Source organism: Synchiropus splendidus, chromosome 16 (assembly GCF_027744825.2).
Source record: "Synchiropus splendidus isolate RoL2022-P1 chromosome 16, RoL_Sspl_1.0, whole genome shotgun sequence".
Lineage (NCBI taxonomy): Eukaryota > Metazoa > Chordata > Actinopteri > Syngnathiformes > Callionymidae > Synchiropus > Synchiropus splendidus.
This window is the reverse complement of record NC_071349.1, coordinates 10,462,491-10,486,246: the sequence shown is the minus strand read 5'-3', so window position 1 is coordinate 10,486,246 and position 23,756 is coordinate 10,462,491. Positions and strand designations below refer to the sequence as shown.

Below are 23,756 nucleotides of genomic sequence, written 5' to 3'. Positions count from 1 at the left end.
CTGTGACACGCACAACAATGAACCCTCCAAGAGGATCACCGCTAAAAATAACTCCAGTAGGCGGATTAGGAGTGAATCATGGCGGCCCGTATATAAGTATATTTTTGAATGTGTTTCTAAATGTTGGCACTGTGTCTCAGAATCACATGATGTTGTGTAGCGGCGCTGGTTCAAGCTCAGACTTCTATGGCCAGATTGCAGCCAAACCTGCTGACGTCACGGTGAAACAGACGTCATCTGCAGCAGCCTGACAGGCAGGCCGCCTTCTACTGCCCCCCTCTGGTCGTGAATAATACTGCAACGCGAAGCTTGATTTCTTTTTTTCTGTGGTTCATCTAAGCGCCATGTTGAGTGTCATTGGTGACATCTGGCGGTTAAAAGTAAATACTATCAGTCTTAAATGTATTTCTATAGTTATCAGAAACGAAAACTATAATTAGAACTAATTCACCTTCACCTTCTTATGCCGCTTATCCGGGGTCGGGTCGCCGAGGCAGCAATCGGAGCAAGGAAGCCCAAACTTCCTGATCCGCACAAACCTCCTCCAGCTCTTCCCGGGGGATCCCGAGGCGTTCCCAGGCCAGACAGGAGACATAATCTCTCCAGCGAGTCCTGGGTCTTCCCCAGGGTCTCCTCCCGGTAGGACATGCCCAGAACACCTCCCCAGGGAGGCGTCCAGGGGGCAGATGCCCGAGCCACCTCAGCTGGTTCCTCTCGATGTGGAGGAGCAGCGGCTCCACCCCGAGCTCCTCCCGGATGACCGAACTCCTCACCCTGTCTCTAAGGGTGCGCCCAGCCACCCTGCGGAGGAAACTCATCTCAGCCGCTTGTATCCGCGATCTCATCCTTTCGGTCATAAAGCTCGTGGCCATAGGTGAAGGTGGGAACGTAGATCGATCGGTAATTCGAGAGCTTCGTCTTGTGACTCAGCTCCCTCTTCACCACGATGGGCCGATACAGCGACTGCATCACTGCTGCCGCTGCACCAACCCGTCTATCAATCTCACGCTCCCCTTTTCCCTCATTTGAGAACAAGACCCCGAGATCCTTAAACTCCACCACTTGGGGCAAGAACTCTGCACCGACCCGGAGAGAGCAAACCACCTTATTCCGGTCGAGAACCATGGCCTCAGACCTGGAGGTGCTGCTTCACACTCGGCTGCAAACCGCCCCAGTGCATGCTGAAGGTCCCGGTCCGATGAGGCCAGCAGAACAACATCGTCCGCAAATACCATAGATGAAATTAATAAATGAAATTGAAATAATTTGAACTTAGTGTGGTATCTAATTCAGCCCGTTTGTTAGTAACGTTCACAATGTTTTTTACTCAGTTTATTAAAAAAAAAGAAACGCAACTCTGAACAGTAAACTGCAAAAGGCAATAAAATGTAACTTGTGAAATATAAATCATGGTAGATTAATAACTACAACGTTGGTTGTTGACATATTAAGGCAATAATTTGAATAAACATTGAATTAAATTGTCGCTTCCTCTTCCGTATTTCTGTAACGAAATATCCAGGAAGTAGTTTTGAATGCATTTGTTTTTGTGTCTCCCACATGACGCAAGGGACGGGCTTGAGTTTGACTTGTTCTGTCTAAGAACCGCCTTTCAGGTTTACCCCGGAACTAAATGGAAGTTGCTTTGGCGCGTGTCTGGTTCAGGTGATCATGTGATGCCAAATAAGAGGGTGACAGTTTATTTATGTTTAATCCAAAATTAGGTTCAAGCAGTTTGTCTGTCAGTGACGTCAACTTATGACGAATGTCTATGGGGAACGGTAGGTTTTCAAACAGAAAAAAATTGGCTTTAAAAGCTACTAAAATGTTGTATGTATTGATGTTTTTTTGGTACATTAGAATTTCCATTTTGCTCTCTAACTGGTGATGCGCTTGTTTGTGCAGTACCACCTCCGCGAATGCTGGTGGCAGCAGAGAGCCAGTGTCCTCATGTAGCTGTAGAAGAAGCACCTTGCGTTCAAACAAACACACACACTGTACGTACATCAAATCAGATTACTGTCAGTAAACGGGGTGCAAAATATGCTCTTTTTACCAATTTTGTTTGCTTTTGTAAGTTTGTTCAATGCAGTTTTTATTTGATGTACTTACTTAAAAGCCCTGATTTAAAAAAACTAAAATTTTTGTGTGTGTTACATTTCATGGAGGTCAAATTAAATTCAACATTTTAGGATTAAATTGATTTTGTGTGCGTGTGCGCGTGTGTGTGTGTGAGACTCAAACAGACAGAGAGCGTTTCAGAAGCATGTCACGTTTATTGAAGCGCATCAGGAGCACACTTCTCTCACCAGAGAGGTCAAAGGTCAGCGGTTATTTTCTAGCATGGTGGCGGCTCAGACCGGAGCCTCTTCCTGCACCTCTGACTCTGGAGACAACTGGGACATCTCCTGCTCCTCCACAGCCAGTGGGAGCGGTACCTTCCTCCTGCTCCTCCTCCACACCACCCCCTCCACAACACCAACAACACACAGCATCACCAGCACCGCAGCACTGAGCAGCACGGACCTCAGCGGACCTCAGGTGGTGATCAACCCCTGGCTCTCCTAACATCACCAGGGTCTCAGACCTAAACACACAGTTGCGATGGCCTCGCGTCACCACGCACCAAACCTGTCCACTGTCCCGCAGAGAGACGTTCCTGAGCACCAGGCTGCTGCCAGAGAGATCGATGATACTGACTAACATAAGAGATTTGTCCTTGAGTTCTGTTGGAAGTCCTGAACCAGAGAACCCCATCCCAGTCCCCACAGTGGAGCGTGAGGTTCTCCCCCACAGTGAAGAGCTGCACAGCAGGAGGCTCAGGCTCAGGACACACATAGAGGGAATAACGCTCCTCACCAGCATCACCGAGGTCACAGGTGTATTCACCGGTGTGGTTCAACGTCAGAGACGGAAACATCAGAGTGGAGTTGAGACTCTTACTCTCAGACATCAGTGAATCAAACATCCTCCACCTGTGTGTTTGAATTCCGCTGCCGTCTGAATAGTTCAGCTCTAGACTCTCTCCCACCGAGCGCAGGATGTACTCTGGTGTGACTACAACAGCGAACTGACTGTGAACGTGGCACCTGAGCTGCTGCTTCTCCAGACAGTGGTAGTAGGTTGGGAAGTCAGCACGTTTGTCAGCAGTGACCAGGAGGGACGGTTTGTTCTCCAGCGGCTGCAGTTTGTGCCCTGGAGGCGTTCCTGCGTCTATTGAAACGAGTCCCTCTGATCTGTCAATGTAAGCCCACTGAACACTCTGGTTTGGTCCCACCTCGTCACAGCTCAGCTCCACTGTCTCTCCAACGTCTAGTTCCACAGCCACATGATGTGTCATCTCCCGTGTGCCACAGATGAGGAGAGTGGAGTTCCTCTCCAGCGTCACCTTGCCCCGAGTCCAGCACTGCTGCTGGTACTGACCCGAGTGAGAAACAGCCAGAGGCTGGAGTTTATAAAAGGAGGCTGAAGAGTTCCAGAGGAGCTGCTTCCCTTCACCGGTCCATTTGGAGACGGAGCAGAAGTCGCTTGTGTCGTCCAGGTGGAAGTGATGAGACATCCGTTCTGTCTTCATGTCCTCAGCGTGGGTGTTGGAGAAGAGCGCCAGCAGCAGCAGCAGCTCCTGTGCAGCCATGGTGTCGTCTGTGAGAGACTCTGCTCTATCACAACACCATCAGCAGGACGTGACGAGAAGAACAGGAGGAGGCTGTGCGCCACTTCCTGTTCGCGTTATCAGGTGTGAAGAGCGGAGACAGGAAACCAGCATCAGACCAACAGACAAATTCTTTATTCACATATCTCATATACATATGGAAGTAAAGCTGCACATTTGTGGATCAAACTACTTCAAACTACTTTGTTAGAGCTACATTTTAGTTTTGCATTCTTCTCATGCGCACTACGACTTGCACATACTGTTCCGATTGGCACTGAAAGTAAGAGGTGCCCACTGTTTCCATTCACTGGTGTTTAGCTGAAAGTAGGTGGTGCACTTTGGATTCATTTTCATTGTCTATTTTGGTGATACAATAAGTGCTGCATATTGTTTTTATTTTTTTGTTGGCACTAACATTGAGGTGGCTTATGTTGCTTTCAGCCATTTTGTATCTCAGTCTATTTTTGAATTGTAATATCACATTGCAAAAACACTTTCATTGCAAGCTGTGCTGCTGTCGTGACATGAAACTGTGCATTCATGAAGGAGAAAACCTGCTCGACACGAATATGGAGTCATATTTCAGTCAACTATCAAGGAATCTTTCAAGGAAATTAAACAGCCGTGCAAGTCCTGCTTGCCACTTTCTGCCAAGCATATATCTTCGACATGTCAACAGAATCAGAATCAGAATCACATTTATGGTCAGTGGGGATCTCACCAACTAGGAAAGTGTTTTGGAATACAGTACTGACAGAAAAAATAAAATAAAATACATCTGTTTACTTTTGAAAATAACACGCTGCACTTGATATTTTTGGTAGAATCTTTAACCTTTAAAAACAATTTTTAGATTATGTCAGCTTTTAAATGGACACAAAGCAGGTTACAAAGAAACTAAACACTTAGGACTTCTTTTAATTTAATACATTATTTACTACATCAAAACTCGATTTCTTTATTTATTGAAGGGGCTGCTGTATTCATGTTTTTCAGTAAGTCAAGTTCAAATGTTGAACTTGAGATGACTATTTAAAGGGTTTTAAAAAGCAATATCAATAACACAAACTAATTATTTTCTCGTTTGTTTGCATTTATTAAAACTTGAACATCAAGTCAAAACACTTGGGCCTGAAAAATCTCTTTTTGAACCAATCAAATGACCTCTGCATGATTATGGTCTGCACAAGCCCGCTGTGTCTGAAGGAAAAACAAGTTTATATGTAATAAACTGTTACAAAATTCACTGTGATGATCGCAGAGATAAGTCCGCACTCTGCTGATTCCAAGGGTCGAGATATCTCCGGAGCTCATCTGGGGTCAGCCTCGTAAAAAAGAAGCGTCGAGTGATCTAATCTCTCATCGCATCTCCAAATGTTAAGAGTTACCAGATTGCAGGTCGTAACAACAGCTACAGCAGTCAGCAAAAGATGGGAGATTTGTTCAGGTGTTATGAAGCGCTGTTGGTTTCACAACAGTCATTGCGTTTTATTTCTCATGTCTTCTATTCATTCAAAAACAGAGGAGCAGTTTTCAATAAATAGAAGACATGGCCAGGTCAAAATAATTGTCTATCTATCTATCTCTCTATCTATCTATCTATCTATCTATCTTATTATTTATCTTATTTTTATCATTATATTTAATTGTTGTATTGAAGGTGCGAAAGCAAAACAACTTTTATGAACTGAAATCCACAAGATGCTATGTCTTTAAAATGATGACACAGCCAAATATTTCATGTACACAGCAAAATACAAGCAACATTGTGTTCCGAAGCTTGAAAACCAAAAATACATTTTCCACACTACTGCGGACCTTTTCTTAAAAGTTGTGGCAACAGTTTACTAGTGTGACTTAATGGTGTGATCATAATTTAAATATAAACAACTGATACAAAATAAGAGCTTTTATAAGCACCATATTTTTCTCATGGTTTGCGGTGTTTACTATATGCATATTCCCTGCAAGTATTTCCACTCACATGGGTTTTACGACAGAGATCTCTGTGGTAACTATCATTGTATCTACAGTCTCTTCCTCTCCTGTGGAACATCTACCTCCATTCGCCCTGTTTTATTTATTCATTGTTGCATAAGCTGTGTGTCTCTCTTGTGTGCCCCCTGCCGGAGTGTGCTCCGCTGCCACACCTGTCCCAGGTCCAGGTCTACGCCCGCAGGCTGCCACTCTGGTTCCAGAGCTGACGGAGCGCAGAGGTGTGCATGTGCTCTCCGCAGCAGCAGGTGGATCAGTTTGAGCAACATGGAGAACAGTAGAGTTCTGATTCTGCTCGCCCTGTTTGGATCCTTGTGTGAAGGTAAAGCTCTGCTCATTTGTTGTTGTTTTCTTTTGCTGTCACATGGTACGCACCTCTCACGTGCACTGCAGGCTCAAATCTGTTTGTTGAAATGATGTTTGGTTCAGAACAGGAGTTTCATTCTCGACTTTTCGTGACAAAACTATTCATGACAAACCGGGTGAAGTGGAAAACGTGTTTGACTCAATGAACACCTCAGTGGCGCAAAACGTTTCCGGTCGAGTTAGTAAATCACAAACCCAGGAAATGTCATTTATTTATTCATGAAGTTTGTGCTGTGCAGTCAAAACACGGGTTTAACAAGACGTGCTCAAGATGTTGTTTTATTGATGAGCTGGAAATGAACCATTTTTCAACCCAATATTTCTCCTTCACATTCATTTGAGTTGTATAATTTGATGCCCTTTTTTATCATTTAAATTGTTGATAGCAATGAGCTTAAAGGGACAGCAGGTGACGGTAGTGGGATGGAGCTTACTTGCACTGCAGAGCAGAGTGAGAAGGACTCACAAATGTCTTAAAAAAGAAGTCATGGACTCAGATAGACATTTGGAACACAGTTTAATTCCAACACTTGTTCCTTTCCTGCCATGGTTTCCTGCTTTACTTATTTGTTATTTTGCTATCAAAATAAACTGGACAAAATAGAGAAGCTGCAGTTCTCCTCTCCTCTGGTCATGGAGTCTAAAGCAGACCACGTGATTCATTTTGTAACTTTGTCAAAATAAGCCAGTGGGAAGAACATATCAGCATGACCTCAGTCATCTAGAACACAAGGCAAGAACGAAAACTTACATAACAGTAATAATATTCATAGTTATAATAATGTCAGTCAAGAATGAAGTGGTAAGGAAAATGACAGTTATTGAGTATGAATTACATCCCATAGTATACAAGCTTGTAGTTCACTCTGGAAAACACTCACCAACTTGTGTGCAGTTCATGTTAAACGCTATGGAAATAGGAATTACTGGATGTCAAATCCAAATTTTGAAGACTTTTGTTTCATTCTCCTCCATTCAGATGCAGTTTATGCTGAAAGACAGGAGCCTGCGTTGAAGGTAGCCTGTGAAAATGGAACCCTGCTTGGATGAACGCGACTCGGTGGTTTGATATTGATGTGTTTTGTGTGTCAGACTGAGAGGTACATGCCGATCCTCTGCTCACCCGACGGTCTTCCATCAACAGGGTCTTCATCCGGTAGGTTGCCGAAGACGGTGCTTGGAACTCTCAGGTCAACTGCGAAAGAAAAACAAAAAAGTTCCGGATTATTTCTTGACAAAAAAAATTAGATTTTTAGTAGTTGTGTAGACATGTTATGTTTTTATCACGTGACACAAGCTTGGATTCCAGCAAGTCGTCATGATATTGCTCACAGAGACTTGTTAATGCGACTATATCAACAGACTTGCTAGTGTTTCTGCTCTTCAAAGACACTTGTTGTCGGCGGTTTGTGTCCATCCTGACAAGCCTCTCTCCCGCTCAGTTCACTCGCTCACTCCCGCTGACGTCGCCGCTGTGTTCTCGCTGGGTTCACCCCCGGCTCACAGGTAGGTCACAATATCGTCGGTACGGTATAGTACTACTGCAACTAAAAGTTTGTCCTTGTCAGAGAGGAATCTGTCCGGGTGATCCAGAGACTGGCTGGTAAGTTCATTTCATTTCATATCGAAATAAAAAGCCAGGCAATAATTCAAACGACAGTGGATTTCAATGTGACTATGCAAATTTTAGAAGCTACTTTTTTTTGTTTTTGTTCTGAAATATGAGTGAGGTTTCACCACATGAAATAATATTTCCATGAAAGTCGGGAGTCGCTCACGTGACCTCAGACACTTGTGAGCCCAGCATCTCTCCATGAGAGTCAATGATCGACTCACTGTCACTTCTCCTCCCTGGCATGAACCTCGGTGATGTTCAGAGGCAGTGTGCGGAGTCATACTCACCACACAGCTTTATCAGCTGTGATAAGACAGCGGGTTGTAAACCAGATTTGATCCACTGCTAGCAACATAAACTTGCATAATTCCGACAGCAGTTCACACTCATCTCCAGGAAGTGATGGTTTACTACCTGTCTCCTCAGAACTGCTGTCTATGTTCAACCCCGAGGTCACCACCAAGATGCCGCTTCAGCCCAGGTGACACACACACACTTATACCACACTCTTTGCGATAACCTTAGTCAGGACTCTCAAAAAAAAGTTATAATGATCCAGGTACAACAAAGTCCACAACCTCAAACTGTGGGAGCCGGCAAAAATGTCACCACAACATCAAATGTCCTCACAAGTAGTTGCGTTTCCAAGCATTGGTCCTCACAAGAATAGCCAAACCAGGTACACACACATGAAAACATATACTGTGCGCTCAAAGTTAGGGATATTTGACGTTCGAAGTGACCTCAATTTGACCTCCTCTAAACTCTTACATGCGGTTCCAGTACTATGACTCAACGGAGGCATTTGAACTGTGGGATATGGGAGTGCAACTAGTGAAATGTAGTTGAAAAATCTGAGGTCACGCGTGAGCCATCAACTTCACACCCTCCCCCAGAAGACTGACCTACTCGATGAACACGATATAAGAGGCGGGGAAACATTGTTTTGGTCGAACGCTCAGGTGCATGTTGTAAAGTCTTGTGGTGTTTGGTGTGAGTGTAGCTCTACTTGTGGCTAAACAGTCAGACTGACTCACACACACAGATCATGTAGCTGCATAAACAAAGAGACAATCACACCCAAACCTTGTTTTTCTAACTCATTGGTGCCGATGTTGCAGGGGCTTGTCTGGAGAGGCAGCGGAGTCACATCAGGTAAGGAGAAAACATCACATCCGAGGAGTTAAAATCTCCCCCCCAAGCCTTTCCACTCAGATTTCCAACCCAAAAATCCAGCTCATTTTATATTTTCTAATGATGTTTACAGGCGGCGGACTGGAACTTGGCCTTGGTGTTTGCTCCGGTGGACCACATCTGTCCCTGCTCCACTCACGTAAGCCTCACATTTACAGTCCAACTTCGTGGCACGTGTTCTGAAGTGTGGTTGTGTTGCTCAGGTTTCTGCTGAGCTCAGCAACACGGTGCAGCAGGTGCATGCTGCGCTGGAGCTTTTACAGAAACAGGTAACTTGACCTCCATCACAGGACTTTTATGACGCGATTTAAAGGCGAAACTCACTTGTTTTCGCAGCTTCCTCGCACCTTAGTCCATGTTGTTGCCTGGAGTTCAAGCCTTCCGCAGGACAAGTGAGTGTCTCTCGCTCTGAAGCTGATGAAGCCTTTTAAATGTTGCTCAGTACACGGCTGTTTCTGCAGAGCGTGTCAGTGCACCGGTCAAGAGAAGACAAACCAGCGGCTACTGAGGGCTCTGCTGCTGAAGCAGCTGCAGGTAACCTGCGTATAAGAGACAGGCATCACTCTCTTCATGTGGCACCGCTTCCCTTCAGGAGTCACTCAGCTCACTTGTGGAAGATCCAAAGTGGATCAGAGAGGATTTCGCTGCCGTGCTGCAGTCAGACCCGCTGGTTTTGGACCCCAGCTCTGTAAGAATCTTCCCGACTACATCTACAACTACATCCACACTAACACTGCTGCACTGCAGGAGGAGGCCCTGATTTCTGAGACGGACCAGCTCGCCCTCCAGCTGTGGACAAACCTGGTCAGTGACTCTTTGGGGCTGGGTTTGGGTGCTCTTAAGAAAGTAAAAAATATTCATAAATTCATTTAGAATAATTCAAGATACGGAATATTACAGGGGCATTTGAACACTACTACTGTTAACGTTCTAGTATTGTAGTATAAAACTGTATAATAATATAGCATAATAAATAGTATAATAAACAGAGAATAATAATAATAATAATAATAATATATCATCATTTTTTTACAATATATATAATCACATGAGAAGGTTATGATCCCTTTGATAAACAATATAATGAGACAATATTCAGTTTCATATTCTCTCAATTGAGAATATGAATATATTATTTTTTAGTCAACTTTAGTGCCCTACTTTTAGTCTATTTCTATTATTTTCAGCATCTGAAATATTGATAGCGTCAACAGTGAAATTCAAATGAGCTTCGCAGGACAGCAGGTGGCAGTAGTGTTCCCAAACTCACACGTGCACGTGAATGAGGACATGCTGCAGCCTTCAAAATACATGGATCCAGAAGGCAATCTGACAATTTCAAGTTTATCCTTGGATGAGTTAAATCTGCCGTATTGCAATAGTTATGAAGTTACTAACAGTTTCTGTTCTTCACATTCTTCACGAAATTTGTCGTCACAAATTATGAAATAAAACTTTAAATTTGCGCTTTATTGTGATTATTATTTTTGATCGTTCGAGAGCTGGAGCTCGATCGCACACCTTGCACTTGTGCTGACCTCCTTGTGAGGAAGACCAGAGCGAAAAATGGAACATAGTTATCAACGTTTATGACTCCACGGATAGATAAAAAGAGAAATGAAAGATTAGCGTGATGCGTTATCAAAACTCCTCCAGTTAGAGCGCCACACGTGTGCATCAAAAGTCATCCTCTCTTGTGCTCCCCACAGCTTCAACCCCAGGCCGCCGGCTCAGAGACCGAGGCTGTCACCGTCCCCTGCCCCTCGCAGGTGACTCCATCACTCTCTCCTGAACTCACTCCACTCCAGTGGCATGACACGTGAAGTGTGTTTTTCACTCAGGAGCAACCCTTCCTGAGGACACGGACCAACACACCGCCGCTCCATCACCTGAGCAGCAGGACCCCTTCAGTGATAGACCCTGTGAGTAACTGTTGCGCTGTTGAGGAAGAGCATGAGCAGGATTTGGGGATTCTTGTTTCAGATTATGGGGAGTGAGATTCCCTGCACAGACCGGCAGCCTTCTCCAGTCACACCCATGTCAGGTACCGTCCATTTCCCCACGTGTTTAACAGTTCAAATACACTGACTCATTGTTCCGGCTGCAGTTCATGAGCTCCGGCCTGGAGACATCAAGGTGGTGGCCGCGGTGGGAGACTCTCTGACTGTGAGTCGGTCTCTTACAGTTCTGATATCACACAGTAGTACATCAGAGCACCTCATTAAATCATAAAAATGACTCTTGACTTGCTTTCACTCTGATGGAAATGTTCACTTTCATTTCACACAACTCCGCCTCCAGTTTCTGGCTGTTTTTATATACAGTGGCACCTCGGTTCTCGGGCACAATCCGTTCCAGACAGCTGTTTGAGAAGCGATTTGTTTGAAATCTGAATGGATTTTTCCCATTACAATGAATGGAAAAAGAAATAATGCGTTCCAAGCCTTAAAAGAGTCTTTTGTAGGAGTGAATGTAGAGTGTCTGCTGCAGGTGCGCTGTTCCTCTATGTGTGTGGCCGCTGCATGTGGGAGGGGTTGCCGAGTGAGTGACGTCTCTCCAGAAGTGAAGAGGTGCCCGGTGCGTGTCCAGCTCTGAATGTGCGCTTCTGTGCAGTTTGGCTGTGACAAAGTCATAAACCAAGTCACGCTCTGTCCCAGACTCGCCTCATCCCTGTCCCAGCTCCAGCCCACAACAGGACATCAAACCCTGGAGTGGAGGTGTGGAGAGCGAGCACCTCCCCTGTGACACTCTACCACGGTCCAGTGCGGAGACAGGAAAGGTTTTACACCTCAGTATGAAGAAAAAACAGTCAGTAAATGTAGCTAACGGGACACGTCTGCATACAGAGGCTGCGTTATACACAATAACAAAGCGCGTCGTGGGTCAGCTGATCGGTCCACGCACATTATGTTTTTTCCAGCCTTCGAGTTCTGGATTTTCGTTCGAAATCGAAAGCAAAAAATCTCGAAATTTTTGTTCGAACTCCGATTTGTTCGAATTCCGGGACGTTCGAAAACTGAGGTACCACTGTATATATATATATATATATATATATATATATATATATATAACAACAACAGAACAAGTATTCTCTACCTCTACAGCTGGACAGAGCTTAGCGTCAAAAAGGAATCATGCAGAGAGAAAAAAAGAGATGAATATTACTTAAAAAATGATTGGATGTGAAAGAAATGTGAGTCCATATTCATATATATCCACAGAGAAGCTGCTAGCAAGCTAACAAGCCCACGAGCTAACAAGCTGCTGCTAACGCTACTCCATTATCAGTATCAGCAGTTTATCCTCAAACTTCAGTGAGAAATCTCTTCGCTGAAGTTAATAATTAAATGATGATGGAAGCGTTTATTGAAAAAAAAAAAAACCTCCTTTCTCAGGCGGGGAATGGCGTGGGAGCTACAAACAGCAACAACCTTCTGTTAGTGATTAATGAGTACCGCGGCCTCTCATGGAGGTGAGTGATAAGATGAAGAGCTCCTGTGTTCAAGTCCTTTGCACCAAATGTCGTCCCTCACTGTTCAGTCTCTCTGCTTTCCTCCAGCATCGGTGGCGATGGAAACATCTCCACTGTGACGACGCTGCCGAGTACGTCCTGCTCATGTCTTCATGTTGATGCTTTTGTCTGGAGGTTTAAAACTGCACCGCACTGCTTTAACATATCTTTGTTAGGTTTAGTTTCGGTTTTTTTTGTCGCGGTATGAACCTTTCTCAAATATCCCAGACATCCTGAAGGAGTTCAACCCCAATGTGACCGGCTATGCTGAGGGCATCTGCAAGCAGAGTGACCCAGACGCCTTCCTCAACCAGGCTGTGGCCGGAGCCAAGAGCGGGTCAGACAGTCTTCCACCTCCCCACCTGATGATCTAGTCTCGTCTAGTCCAGTCTATTATAGTCTATTAAAGTCTAGCCTAGTGTAGTCAAGTCTAGCGTAGTCCAGTCTATTCAAGTCTAATGTATTCTAGTCTAGTCTAGTCCAGTCTAGTCTTGTCTGGTGTAGTCTAGACAAGCGTAGTCAAGTCTAGCATAGTCCAGTCTACTCTAGTGTAGTGTATTCTAGTCGAGTCTAGTCTAGTCAAGTGTTGTCTAGTTTAGTATAGTCCAGTCGAGTTTAGTCTAGTGTAGTCGAGTTTAATCGAGTCTAATGTTGTCTAGTTTGGTATGGTCCAGTCTATTCTAGTCTAGTGTATTCTAGTCTAGTCTAGTCTAGTCTAGTGTAGTCCAGTCTGCTCTAATCTTATGTATTGTAGTCAAGTCTAGTCTAGACTAGTGTATTCTAGTCTAGTCTAGTCTAGTGTAGTCCAGTCTAGTCTAGCCAAGTCTAGTGTTGTGTAGTGTAGTCCAGTCTGCCCTAGTCTAGTCTAGTCGAGTGTTGTCTAGTTTAGTATAGTCCAGTCAAGTTTAGTCTAGTGTAGTCGAGTCTAATCTAGTCTAGTGTTGTCTAGTTTAGTATAGTCCAGTCTACTCTAGTCTAGTGTATTCTAGTCTAGTCTAGTTAAGTATAGTCCAGTCTACTCTACTCTAGTGTATTCTAGTCTAGTCTAGTTAAGTATAGTCCAGTCTACTCTACTCTAGTGTAGTCGAGTCAATCTAGTCTAGTGTTGTCTAGTTTGGTATAGTCCAGTCTATTCTAGTCTAGTGTACTCTAGTCTAGTCAAGTCTAGTGTAGTCCAGTCTGCTCTAATCTTATGTATTCTAGTCAAGTCTAGTCTAGTCTAGTGTATTCTAGTCTAGTATAGTCTAGTGTAGTCCAGTCTAGTCTAGCCAAGTCTAGTGTTGTCTAGTTTAGTATAGTCCAGTTGAGTCTAGTCTAGTGTAGTCGAGTCTAATCTAGTCTAGTGTTGTCTAGTTTAGTATAGTCCAGTCTGCTCTAGTCTAGTGTATTCTAGTCTAGTCTAGTTTAGTATAGTCCAGTCTACTCTACTCTAGTGTAGTCGAGTCTAATCTAGTCTAGTGTTGTCTAGTTTAGTATAGTCCAGTCTACTGTAGTCTAGTGTATTCTAGTCTAGTCTAGTTTAGTATAGTCCAGTCTACTGTAGTCTAGTGTATTCTAGTCTAGTCTAGTTTAGTATAGTCCAGTCTACTGTAGTCTAGTGTATTCTAGTCTAGTCTAGTTTAGTATAGTCCAGTCTACTGTAGTCTAGTGTAGTCTGGTGTAATCTAGTCAATCTAGTGTATTCTAGCCAAGTCTAGTCTAGTGTCGTCAAGTGTAGTCCAGTCCAGTCTGCTCGAGTCCAGTGTAGTCTGGTGTAATCTAGTCTAGTCCAGTCTAAGATAATCTGAACGTGTGTTCTCAGGGATATGGTTGATCAAGTGCGCATCCTGGTGGACAAAATGAGGAACGACGCCGTAAGACTCTGAATGGCCTCCTCTGACATCAGCAGCGTCACTCAGTCTCTTATCTCTTCCACAGCGCATTGACTTCCACAACGACTGGAAGGTGATCACCATGTTTGTTGGAGGCAACGACATTTGCGACTTCTGCACCGACAGTGTGAGTGTTTCGATGAGAAAATATCGCTGAGTCAGTGGCTCACCGGACCTTAGTGCAGCTCATGGTGATGAGATGAGTTCAGATCAGTTGGGTGAATCATTATCTATGGTTAAAGGTAATGTAATTATTCGGTAACTACATGGTTTTTGGGGTATTATTTAGTTTGTACTGTTTTAATATTTAATATATTGAGTTAACTCTTTTTGTTTGCTCTTATATTGTTCTATCAATATAGATGTAACAACAACAATGATAAGAAAAGATGTGCATTGTAATGTTTACATTACATCAATTTTGAAATATAAAAATAAATTATGATAAATAAATATAAAAATGGATGCTTTTTCATCAACAAAGTTTTTGAATTTACTGTCCTTTTTATACAAAACAATGTGTTTAAAACTGGTTTGCTGTTACTGTAATAATAGTTTGATTCTAGTTTCTTTCCTGAATTGTGCTCCACAGTTGTATTTCTCGGCCCGAAATGTGGTGGAGCGCATCCGTCAAGCTCTGGACTTCCTGCATGCCGAGGTAAACGCCTGCCCCCTGCCGCGCCGGTGGGAACCCTCAAACCTGACTCTTCTCTAAAGGTCCCTCGCGCGGTGGTGAACCTCATTGAGCTGCTGAACATCGTGCCTCTGCGCGACCTGCACAAAGACAAGTCTCTGGGCTGCCCCACCTGGTTTGTGAGGTCAGTGACCCTCAGCCCAGAACAGCCCCGACGTCTCCGTCCAACACTGTGGATGCTTGTGTTGCAGCCTCGTGTGTCCCTGCATATTAAAACCAAAGGACGGATCGAGGGAACTGCAGAAGGTCGACGACTTCAATAAAGCCTACCAGGTATCGAGAGGAGGAACCCACACGTGGAGCTGGATGACTGAAATTGTTGTGCTTTTTCCCAGCATGCAATGAGAACTCTGATTGACTCCGGCCGCTACGACACTCATGACAACTTCACGGTGGTGCTGCAGCCGTTCTTCAGGGAGGTCTTCCTCCCTTTGACGCCGGTGCGTTCACCTGTCTCTCTCAGGAGAAAAGGCTTCTGACGTGCCTCTCCGTGCAGGACGGCCATCCGGACCGCTCCTTCTTCACGCCTGACTGCTTCCACCTCAGTCAGAGGGCTCACACTCTCATGGCTAAAGCTCTGTGGAACAACATGGTGGGTTGAGCTGGCACACTTCAGTTCATGGGTTAAATGCAGCTCACACTTTGGCACTTTTCAGCTGGAGCCAGTGGGAAACAAAACCTTTATGCAGGACTTCATGCAAGGCATTGAGTTGAAGTGTCCATCCCAGGTAACTTTACCACTAGATTGAGACCATCCACTGTCATTGTCACTCAATAACTGTCTTCTCATTGGCTCCTCAGGAGGCGCCGTTTATTCGCACGGCGCTCAACAGTAACTACACCTTCCCCGGGCCTCCGCCCACTGCCCCTCCTGTCACTGTAGGTCCCATCTGGGGGTCCATTCAGTTCCACTCCTCATCCATCATTTGCCTTTGTTTAGAACTGGGGAAGTGACTTCTCATGTGCCGACATGGCTCCATCCAGCTCCGTCCCGACCTCAGGTACAGTCAAGAACTTTCCTCTGAAGTGAACATGGTGATTTGAGGATGGCCTTCCTCAGCTCACAGGATTCGACCCGCAGACATCCAAGTGGTGGCAGCGTTGGGCGATTCTATCACCGTGAGTGGGACTGGGGCACGTGTGGTTGTTAGTTACGTGTCGGTTTATTGACATGGAAAGGTATTTGTGTTGAAGGCTGGCTTCGGTGCCAAAGCCAAGAACCTTCTGCAGCTGAGGACGGAGTACAGAGGCGTGTCGTGGAGGTGAGGACGACAAACACCGGTGAAGAAGGGTTTAAAAAAATGTGACTAACGTCTCTCCTTTGTATTTCTTTAAGTATTGGCGGCGATAAAACCCTGGAAACGGTCACTACTTTACCAAGTAAGGCGATTATATCGTGTTCACTTCCTGTACTGCCGCTAGATGGCGACGTTGTAACGTTGTAACAGAACTTCACCCACCAACGAGGAAAGTGCTTTGGAATAGTGCTGTCAAAAAATAAAATAAAATAAATCACAACAAAAGCAACTTATTTATTTCGTGTTTTATTACAAGTTTAAGTGCAAATGTCACTGTGCGATAAACTAATTTGAATTTAGTGTCTTTCTTCAATTTCTATTAAATATGTATTTAATAAAAATGTGTCAAGATTAATGTCATTTGAAAATATATAACATGTAGCCCTTTAATCATGCAACGGCAGTGACTTGAAGCCACAAATGGCAGTATCATTCAGTGACCCATGTGGTTGGAATATTTATGGTTTTCACTCTTACTTTATTGTAAATATTAATCTTCAGAGAAACATCGTGCAATTTCTAAAAATATATAGCATGTTTTCAAATCATAAATAGACAAACTTTCTGTGGGTTGCTAGTTCTGCATTAATTTGTGACAACAATATTACAGTGTAATTATTAAATAAAGCAGGTTGTGACATGAATACTTAAATGAAATGTTTTTAAATGTCTTGTAAACACATCCTGCAATAGTTATTAAGTGGTAGTGAGGAGTTACTCTTCTTAAAAAGTGAGTAGTGATAACAACAGTTCCGCCTCTTATTCAGACATCCTGAGAAAGTTCAACCCAGACATTAAAGGAGCATCGAAGGGAACGGGAAAGCGGAGGACTGGGTTCAACATGTCGGTGTCCGGAGCCAAAGTAGCGTAAGTCACTCCACTGTCTGGTCAAATGTCATCGGCCAGCGTTTGGCTGCACAGTGTCTTCTGCGCAGAGGAATCCCGGGACAGGTCCGAGCCCTGATCGACGCCATGAGAAGTGACGACGTGAGTCCCTCTGCCTTCATGATCACCTCTGTCCTGCTGCTCACTCTTCTCTGTGCTCTGCATTCCAAGGCAGTGGATTTTGACAAGGACTGGAAGCTGGTGACACTTTTCATCGGGGGCAACGACCTGTGTCAGTACTGCAACGACCGAGTGAGTCCCTCAGCCTGGTGTTTATTTCACTTGATCTGTGCCGCAGAAAACTCTCGGCAGACTGCCTCTCTGAATCGTTTTATTGTGGTCAATGATGTAGCATTTAAAAGAGCTCATTCTTCAGAAACTCACTGCTCCTCTGTGGAAGCACAGAACACAAGCACACAACAGTGAGCCACGAAACAAGCCTCTCTTTTCCTCTTCAAGTCAGCTGCGCCAGAGAAATGTTAAATATAAAGGCATCGGTCTAAGCAAGATGGGGAACAAAAGTACTACGTGTTTATTTCCATGTATTTATATATTTTACTATGTTTATTTTTACTATTTTATTTTATTGTGTTTATTTTTGTGTATTTATGTTTATTGTTTATTTTTCATTTATTTTATTGTGTTTGTTTTTATTTATTTTATTTGTATTTTTATTTATTGTTTTTATATATTTTCTATTTTGTTGTGTTTTTATTATTTTTATTTATTGTGTTTATTTTTAATATATTTATTTTATTGTTTTTTATTGTGTTTATTTTTATTTATTCATTCATCTATTTTTTATTAAAACAACCAGTCAATAGACTCATGACAAAATTAATCAAGGTTATAGAACTGAAAGTTCTGTGATGCGACTAATAGTAATCTTATATCCTTTAAATATCTGGGTTTATACCCATAAAACATCAGATAGATGTGCTGATGTTCAAATTCAGGATTTCAAAAAAATATTTTCTTTTTGTTAGTAGATCAAAAACAGATCTGTTTAATTTCTGACCGAGAGATGAATGACATCAATGAAAATAAATCAATAGCATTTTTGGTGTCTCTAATAAAGTTCTGTCTTATTATCTATCTCAAATTTATTTTGCTGGCCACTTCTCCACCACAGGCCTCGATGTCGCCTCAGAACTACAGCCTCCACATGCAGTCCAGCCTGGACCTGCTGTACGAGGAGGTGAGGCGTTTCTAACATCTGGACTGTACCAGACCCAGAGGACCTTATCTCCATCCGTGTCTCCTGGTTCAGGTTCCCAGAACGATTGTCAACGTGCTGCAGATCCTGGAAGTGGAAGGCCTTCGGAGGATCACACGGGACAGTCTGGGCTGCCGCTTGTTGCAGAAGTGAGCGCAGGAATCGCACGTCAAGACTGATGCCAACATCTGTAGCATCTACCACAGTCGGACACAGTACTGCTACTCCTAAAGCAAGCATTACAACCACAGATACTTCTACTAGAACTGCAATATGTCTGCTACTTTTGCTGCCAATCGAGAAGATATATATATATATATATATATATATATATATATATATATATATATATATATATATATATATATATAAAATTTGGTATATTACTGAATCAAGTGATGGACCCATATATACATTTAAACAACAAAATATTGTTTATTTTGCATCAGTTTGACAATAGCACAATAAACCACGATGGTGGCTATATTCAAGTTTTTTAATCCCCTTTTTTAAACTTAAGTTATTTTAATATCTTGGAAATATTTGTATAAGAATTTCCATTGTATTTAGTAGTGTTTATAGTAGTAGAGTTTAGAGTAGTAAGTGAAATTTTATTTATTAAGTGAAAATAAAATTATATTAAATTATTTTTGTTGTAATTAATCGTAATCATGTTGTAATTAATTAATCGTAAAGTCCCACCATTAATATATAAATATTCATGATTGTTCCTTGAGTTTTTAATTGTATATTAATCTAAACATTAACAAAAAAAAAATTAAAGCTAGCATTGAAAATGAGCATTTATGCTAACACACCATAACAAGCATCTGGTCTGTTTCCTGGCACAGTGTGGGAAGTCCATTTTAAAGAGCACTACAAGTTAAAGTAATGCTTCAGCTGCAGATCAAACTAGTATTTCTTCAGCAGCTAGTGCTGCGACCAGGAGATTTACTTGGACTCTGTCTCCACTGCTGCTACCTCAGCGTCTGCTCTGAGGATTGAGACTTCAGTGTCAGTTGAAACATGACACGCTGTCCCTCCAGGTTGGTCTGCCCGTGCTTCCTGTTGCCCAGTGAAGATTCTCCGGAGCTGGCTGAGATCAAGAGAATCAATCGGGATCTACAGGTGCTCGCATGAGCTTGCTGTGGTTGAACCGCTCCAGCATGACGGTGTCTCGCATGTCTTCAGATTGAGACGGAGAAGCTGGTGAACGGAGGCCGCTACGATGCCAGGGAGGACTTCGCTGTGGTCCTGCAGCCCTTCTTCAAGAACACCATCGTGCCGCTGAACTTGGTGAGAAGATCTTCGTCCTTCTGAAGCTGATGATCCAAGCCGCCTTCCTTCCATCCAGGACGCCAAGCCGGACGTCACCTACTTCTCAGAGGACTGTTTCCACTTCAGCGAGCGAGGGCACGCGGACATGGCGGCCGCCATGTGGAACAACATGGTGAGTTTGAGCCTCGGCTCGCGTGGCCCTGATGCCTCATGTTGTGTTCAATTGCTCTCTAGCTGGAGCCTGAGGGCCAAAAGAAGACGTATAATGAGTTCAGCAACACCAGGGGTCAAATCAAGTGTCCCACCGAGGTAAGAAACCGGCCGCTCCTGCGTCTCACTGCCGGCAGAAACTGAAGTGACCGGTGTGTTGCAGGAGCGTCCGTTCATCTTCACCAGGAGGAACAGCCTCCCCAGCGTGTTCCCCTCTACTACCCCCCAAGCCGTCAGCACCGACCCCCCTCCCACCTCATCCAAACCCCCTGGTTGCTCTGAAGTGCCCGTGTGGCTGGCCCCCGTGCTGGCTGTGCTCGGACTGCTGCTTGGCTGCGCGCTGACCTGGACCTTCTTCTCCTGCAGAGCTCGGAAGGGTAAGAAGGCGTCCCTCCACCCACTGGAGACGAGGGGCACTGGCTTCTGAGGTGCAACGCTTTGGAAATGAACCCCTCACTGTACTGTGTTTTGACAGTAGAGGGCGCTCTTGTGAGCCCATTTGCTCTCTGAAGTGAGACGGCTTTTTTACTCGGCTAAATACTCTGTGAACTGGCGCAGTGATGTCATTCATCACGAGGACACTGTGTCTGTTCAGTACGGCGCTGTAGTTCTCAATTTAAAGTTGATATCAGAATTCAAATGCCCTTAAGATCAACTTTGTTTTCAACTGATTTAAGTGTATAGTTTTGTTAGTGAGCGAAGAATTACCAGTCAGTTAATGACTTATTCCGTGGCCAATTGATTTTGCTTCATGATTATGAAGTTAATTAACATATTGAAACACTAACTGAATAATAATTCAATGAAGTTCATGCTAGACTGAGCCATTGATGGAGGAATCAGTTGAATTTTTTTATTGTTAGTCAATTGCCTTATTCTTATTTAAATGATAACTCATTATTTATGATGACCTGCATAAATGTGAATGATAACTTTTTTTTTAACAATTTCCTTTGGGGGGGGCTTATGTTGGTTTATTTATCAGTTCTACATTTTTAATAAAAAGCAATACCAGTTCTTTATTTTTGTGTCCAACAATTCATTCACATTCGCCTGGTGTTTTTCAGTTTTTAATTTATTGTTTATTATTTTATTTTATTTTTCGACACTAGCGCCCCTCAGTGTCCATTGGTTGTATTGCGCTCACATCGGGGACAAGATGGCGGCGGGTTCTGAGGTGAACGGTTCACGGCTTCTTCGGCCTCACTTTTTGTTAACATTCAAACCTGTTTAGAGGAATAAGAGCAGCCTCACTGCATACTTTCTTAAAATGCATGCAAAGTGGGTGTTGTCTTGCATGTTTTTTTTTTTTTTTTACATATATTGTTATTTGAGTTTTTGATTAATTTATGCATTAATTTATTTCTGCATATGCCTGAAAGGTCTTCGGGGGAGTTGTTTTGATAAATATATTTATCCTAAGAAATCACAAATTTCTTTTGTATAAAGTTTGTAGCCAGAAAGCTTTTTTTATATGTATATTTTTTCTGCACCACAGTCAACGTGTTGCATTTTCTGTACAAAAAGCAGGACTTAAATTGGGTCTGACATATTGTTCAAGCCTTGTTAATCTGGAGGAAATTTAGTAAAAATACGGTTAATCTGTGAAGGGAACTGTCTCTATTGGTTCTTCAGATCATAGCAGAGTGGCTGTGTGGCGTCTTACTTGACAGATTTAAGACTTAAGAACCACTGTGTCAGTTTCTCGGCTCATATATAATCACAGCCATTCTGTTTATGAAGGCTGCAAATCCTTGTCCCAGATTTATTTTAGCCTTTGCCCCTCAGTGTCCTTAAGAATGTAATCTCTTTTAAATGTGCCGGGCTGCAGAAGTGCCAGCAGCCAGTGGTTTCATGTGGAAGAAAATCTGCGCTTAACTCACTCTGTGCTGGTGAACCCTGACTGAGGAGCTACTAGTTTTGTATTCTCAATAAACCACTCCATAATCCAGACTATTGTTTTGTTTGTCGGTTCACCCCTGGCTAGTACCATATGAGTGAGAGAGAGTGACGTCTCTCCAGAAGTGAAGAGGTGCCTGGTGCGTGTCCAGCTCTGAATGTGCGCTTCTGTGCAGTTTGGCTGTGACAAAGTCATGAACCAAGTCACGCTCTGTCCCAGACTCGCCTCATCCCTGTCCCAGCTCCAGCCCACAACAGGACATCAAACCCTGGAGTGGAGGTGTGGAGAGCGAGCACCTCCCCTGTGACACTCTCCGTGGTAGAGTGTGAAGACAGGAAAGGTTTTACACCTCAATATGAAGAAAAAACAGTCAGTCAATGTAGCTAACGGGACACGTCTGCATACAGAGGCTGTGTTATACACAATAACAAAGCGCGTCGTGGGTCAGCTGATCACTCCGCGCATGTTATGTTTTTTCCGGCTTTTTTCGGGGGCGTTTGAGTTCTGGATTTTCGTTCGAAATCCGATGCAAAAAAATCTCAAAATTTGTGTTTGAACTCTGATTTGTTCGAAGTCCGGGACGTTTGAAAACCAAGGTACCACTGTATATATACATATTTATATATATAAAGAAAAATATATCTCCGACTTGTTATTGAACTATCTGAGTCAGGGAACTTTGTTTCAAGGAGAATCCTGCTCTGAAGCAAGGCATCTGTTGGGTCCTTCATCTGGTTTATTTACACTGGTTTTCTGTCAGAAATACATGTACAATCCAACTTCCTTTCCTAGGTATCACGTAATGTGAATGCACTGTGTTTCCACAGCTCAAGATGAAGGCACTTTCACTGTGTTTAATCTTGTTTACTGCAAGAATATCAAGCAGGAAAAATCAGAAGTTCAAGTTGCATCAAACCCAGCGAGATCCTCCTCCAACTTTCCACTCTACAGCTACTAAAAATGTGTGGTCCGTTAAAATGCTGCTTCCTCGTCCTCTGTCATCCATGCATCCCATTATGATAATATTCAGGCATCGTAGCTGCTTTAGTATTTGCCTTCCCCAAACATCTGACTGAGTCATGGTCAATGGAGAGAAGAGATCTGGCGACTGGGTCTTACCTCAGGCCACTCCAGAAAGATCTCCACGCACAGTGTTGAAGCTGCTTCATCCATTGATGGTTTCCAATGGTTTTTGGGTAATGTAGAGGTGTCGTATTCGACGTTATCTTAGCATAAAATGGCGGTTTGAAAGTGTAGAAAACAGGCGTCAGGCTCACACTGTTCCTCCACAGGAAGGTTAGCTGTAGGTAACAGTGAGGGGAAAAGAAACCTGGTCCAGATGGTGTCGCTGGGATACAGATGGTTGTTGTGACAAAGGAAATTTGAGCTTGTCAAAAGGGGAAAAATACAATTTTAAAATCTTAATTTAAGATCAAATCATCTTATTTTCTTCTTATAGATTTGGTTATTTTAGCAGGAGCCTGGAGCTGTTTCGTCGGTTTCTCCGCTGGCCTCAATAAGACTGACTGGCACCGTCCAATGCACGAAAATGGTTCCAACCAGCAGCTTGACTTCAGTATAAAGATGCTATTTGCAATGTTTAATCTCAGACATCGGAGCGGCAACAAGCCTATCATTCCGTTTTCATTGGGTCGTGTTGCTAAAAGAGCGCAGAACTTTAATTTGCCTGTCCGTCGGGTCCAGATCGGCCTGGTAATTGCTGCCTGTGTCTTGTGATGGAGCAGAAACTGGAGCAGCTGTTGAGGCGGTGGATGTAGCAAGACTCAGGTCATGGCAGGTGATGGAGGACTCGCCTTCTACACTGTCCAACTTTAACAGGACGTCCTCACTGTTATTTCCAACAGCAATATTGTCTGTTTCCCGAAGACGTAGAAGGATCGTGGGCTTGAAGGGACCGATAAATAGAGTAAAAGTTTTACTCATGAGAAACAAAAAAGAAAAAAATCTCAGTCAGTAGAAAGATGCAACTATATAAGCTCATTTGAATGCATTTAAATTGAATGTAAAAGGCCAAACAAAATGAAAATTCAAATACCAGTTTGTCACA

The 23,756-nt window shown here is 43.4% G+C and overlaps 1 protein-coding gene across 1 annotated transcript; it reads left to right on the top strand.

Moving 5' to 3' along the window:
• The first annotated feature begins 5,887 nt into the window (after nucleotides 1-5,887).
• Nucleotides 5,888-21,720, top strand: plb1 (phospholipase B1). Its single transcript, XM_053844613.1, has 43 exons — nucleotides 5,888-5,972; nucleotides 6,996-7,033; nucleotides 7,109-7,172; nucleotides 7,459-7,522; nucleotides 7,585-7,619; nucleotides 8,058-8,112; nucleotides 8,753-8,786; nucleotides 8,899-8,964; nucleotides 9,029-9,094; nucleotides 9,162-9,217; nucleotides 9,287-9,359; nucleotides 9,418-9,513; nucleotides 9,576-9,629; nucleotides 10,535-10,594; nucleotides 10,667-10,747; nucleotides 10,809-10,869; nucleotides 10,933-10,991; nucleotides 12,221-12,297; nucleotides 12,385-12,428; nucleotides 12,565-12,673; nucleotides 14,138-14,189; nucleotides 14,254-14,334; nucleotides 14,800-14,865; nucleotides 14,925-15,025; nucleotides 15,093-15,174; nucleotides 15,237-15,341; nucleotides 15,398-15,493; nucleotides 15,558-15,629; nucleotides 15,703-15,780; nucleotides 15,842-15,902; nucleotides 15,962-16,020; nucleotides 16,096-16,163; nucleotides 16,238-16,281; nucleotides 16,967-17,066; nucleotides 17,135-17,186; nucleotides 17,256-17,336; nucleotides 18,217-18,282; nucleotides 18,355-18,449; nucleotides 19,347-19,428; nucleotides 19,492-19,596; nucleotides 19,655-19,750; nucleotides 19,813-19,887; nucleotides 19,952-21,720. Exons 1-43 carry the CDS (start codon nucleotides 5,918-5,920, stop codon nucleotides 20,213-20,215), a joined length of 3,228 nt encoding a protein of 1,075 aa, XP_053700588.1. The 5' UTR covers nucleotides 5,888-5,917; the 3' UTR covers nucleotides 20,216-21,720.
• The last annotated feature ends 2,036 nt before the right edge of the window (nucleotides 21,721-23,756 follow it).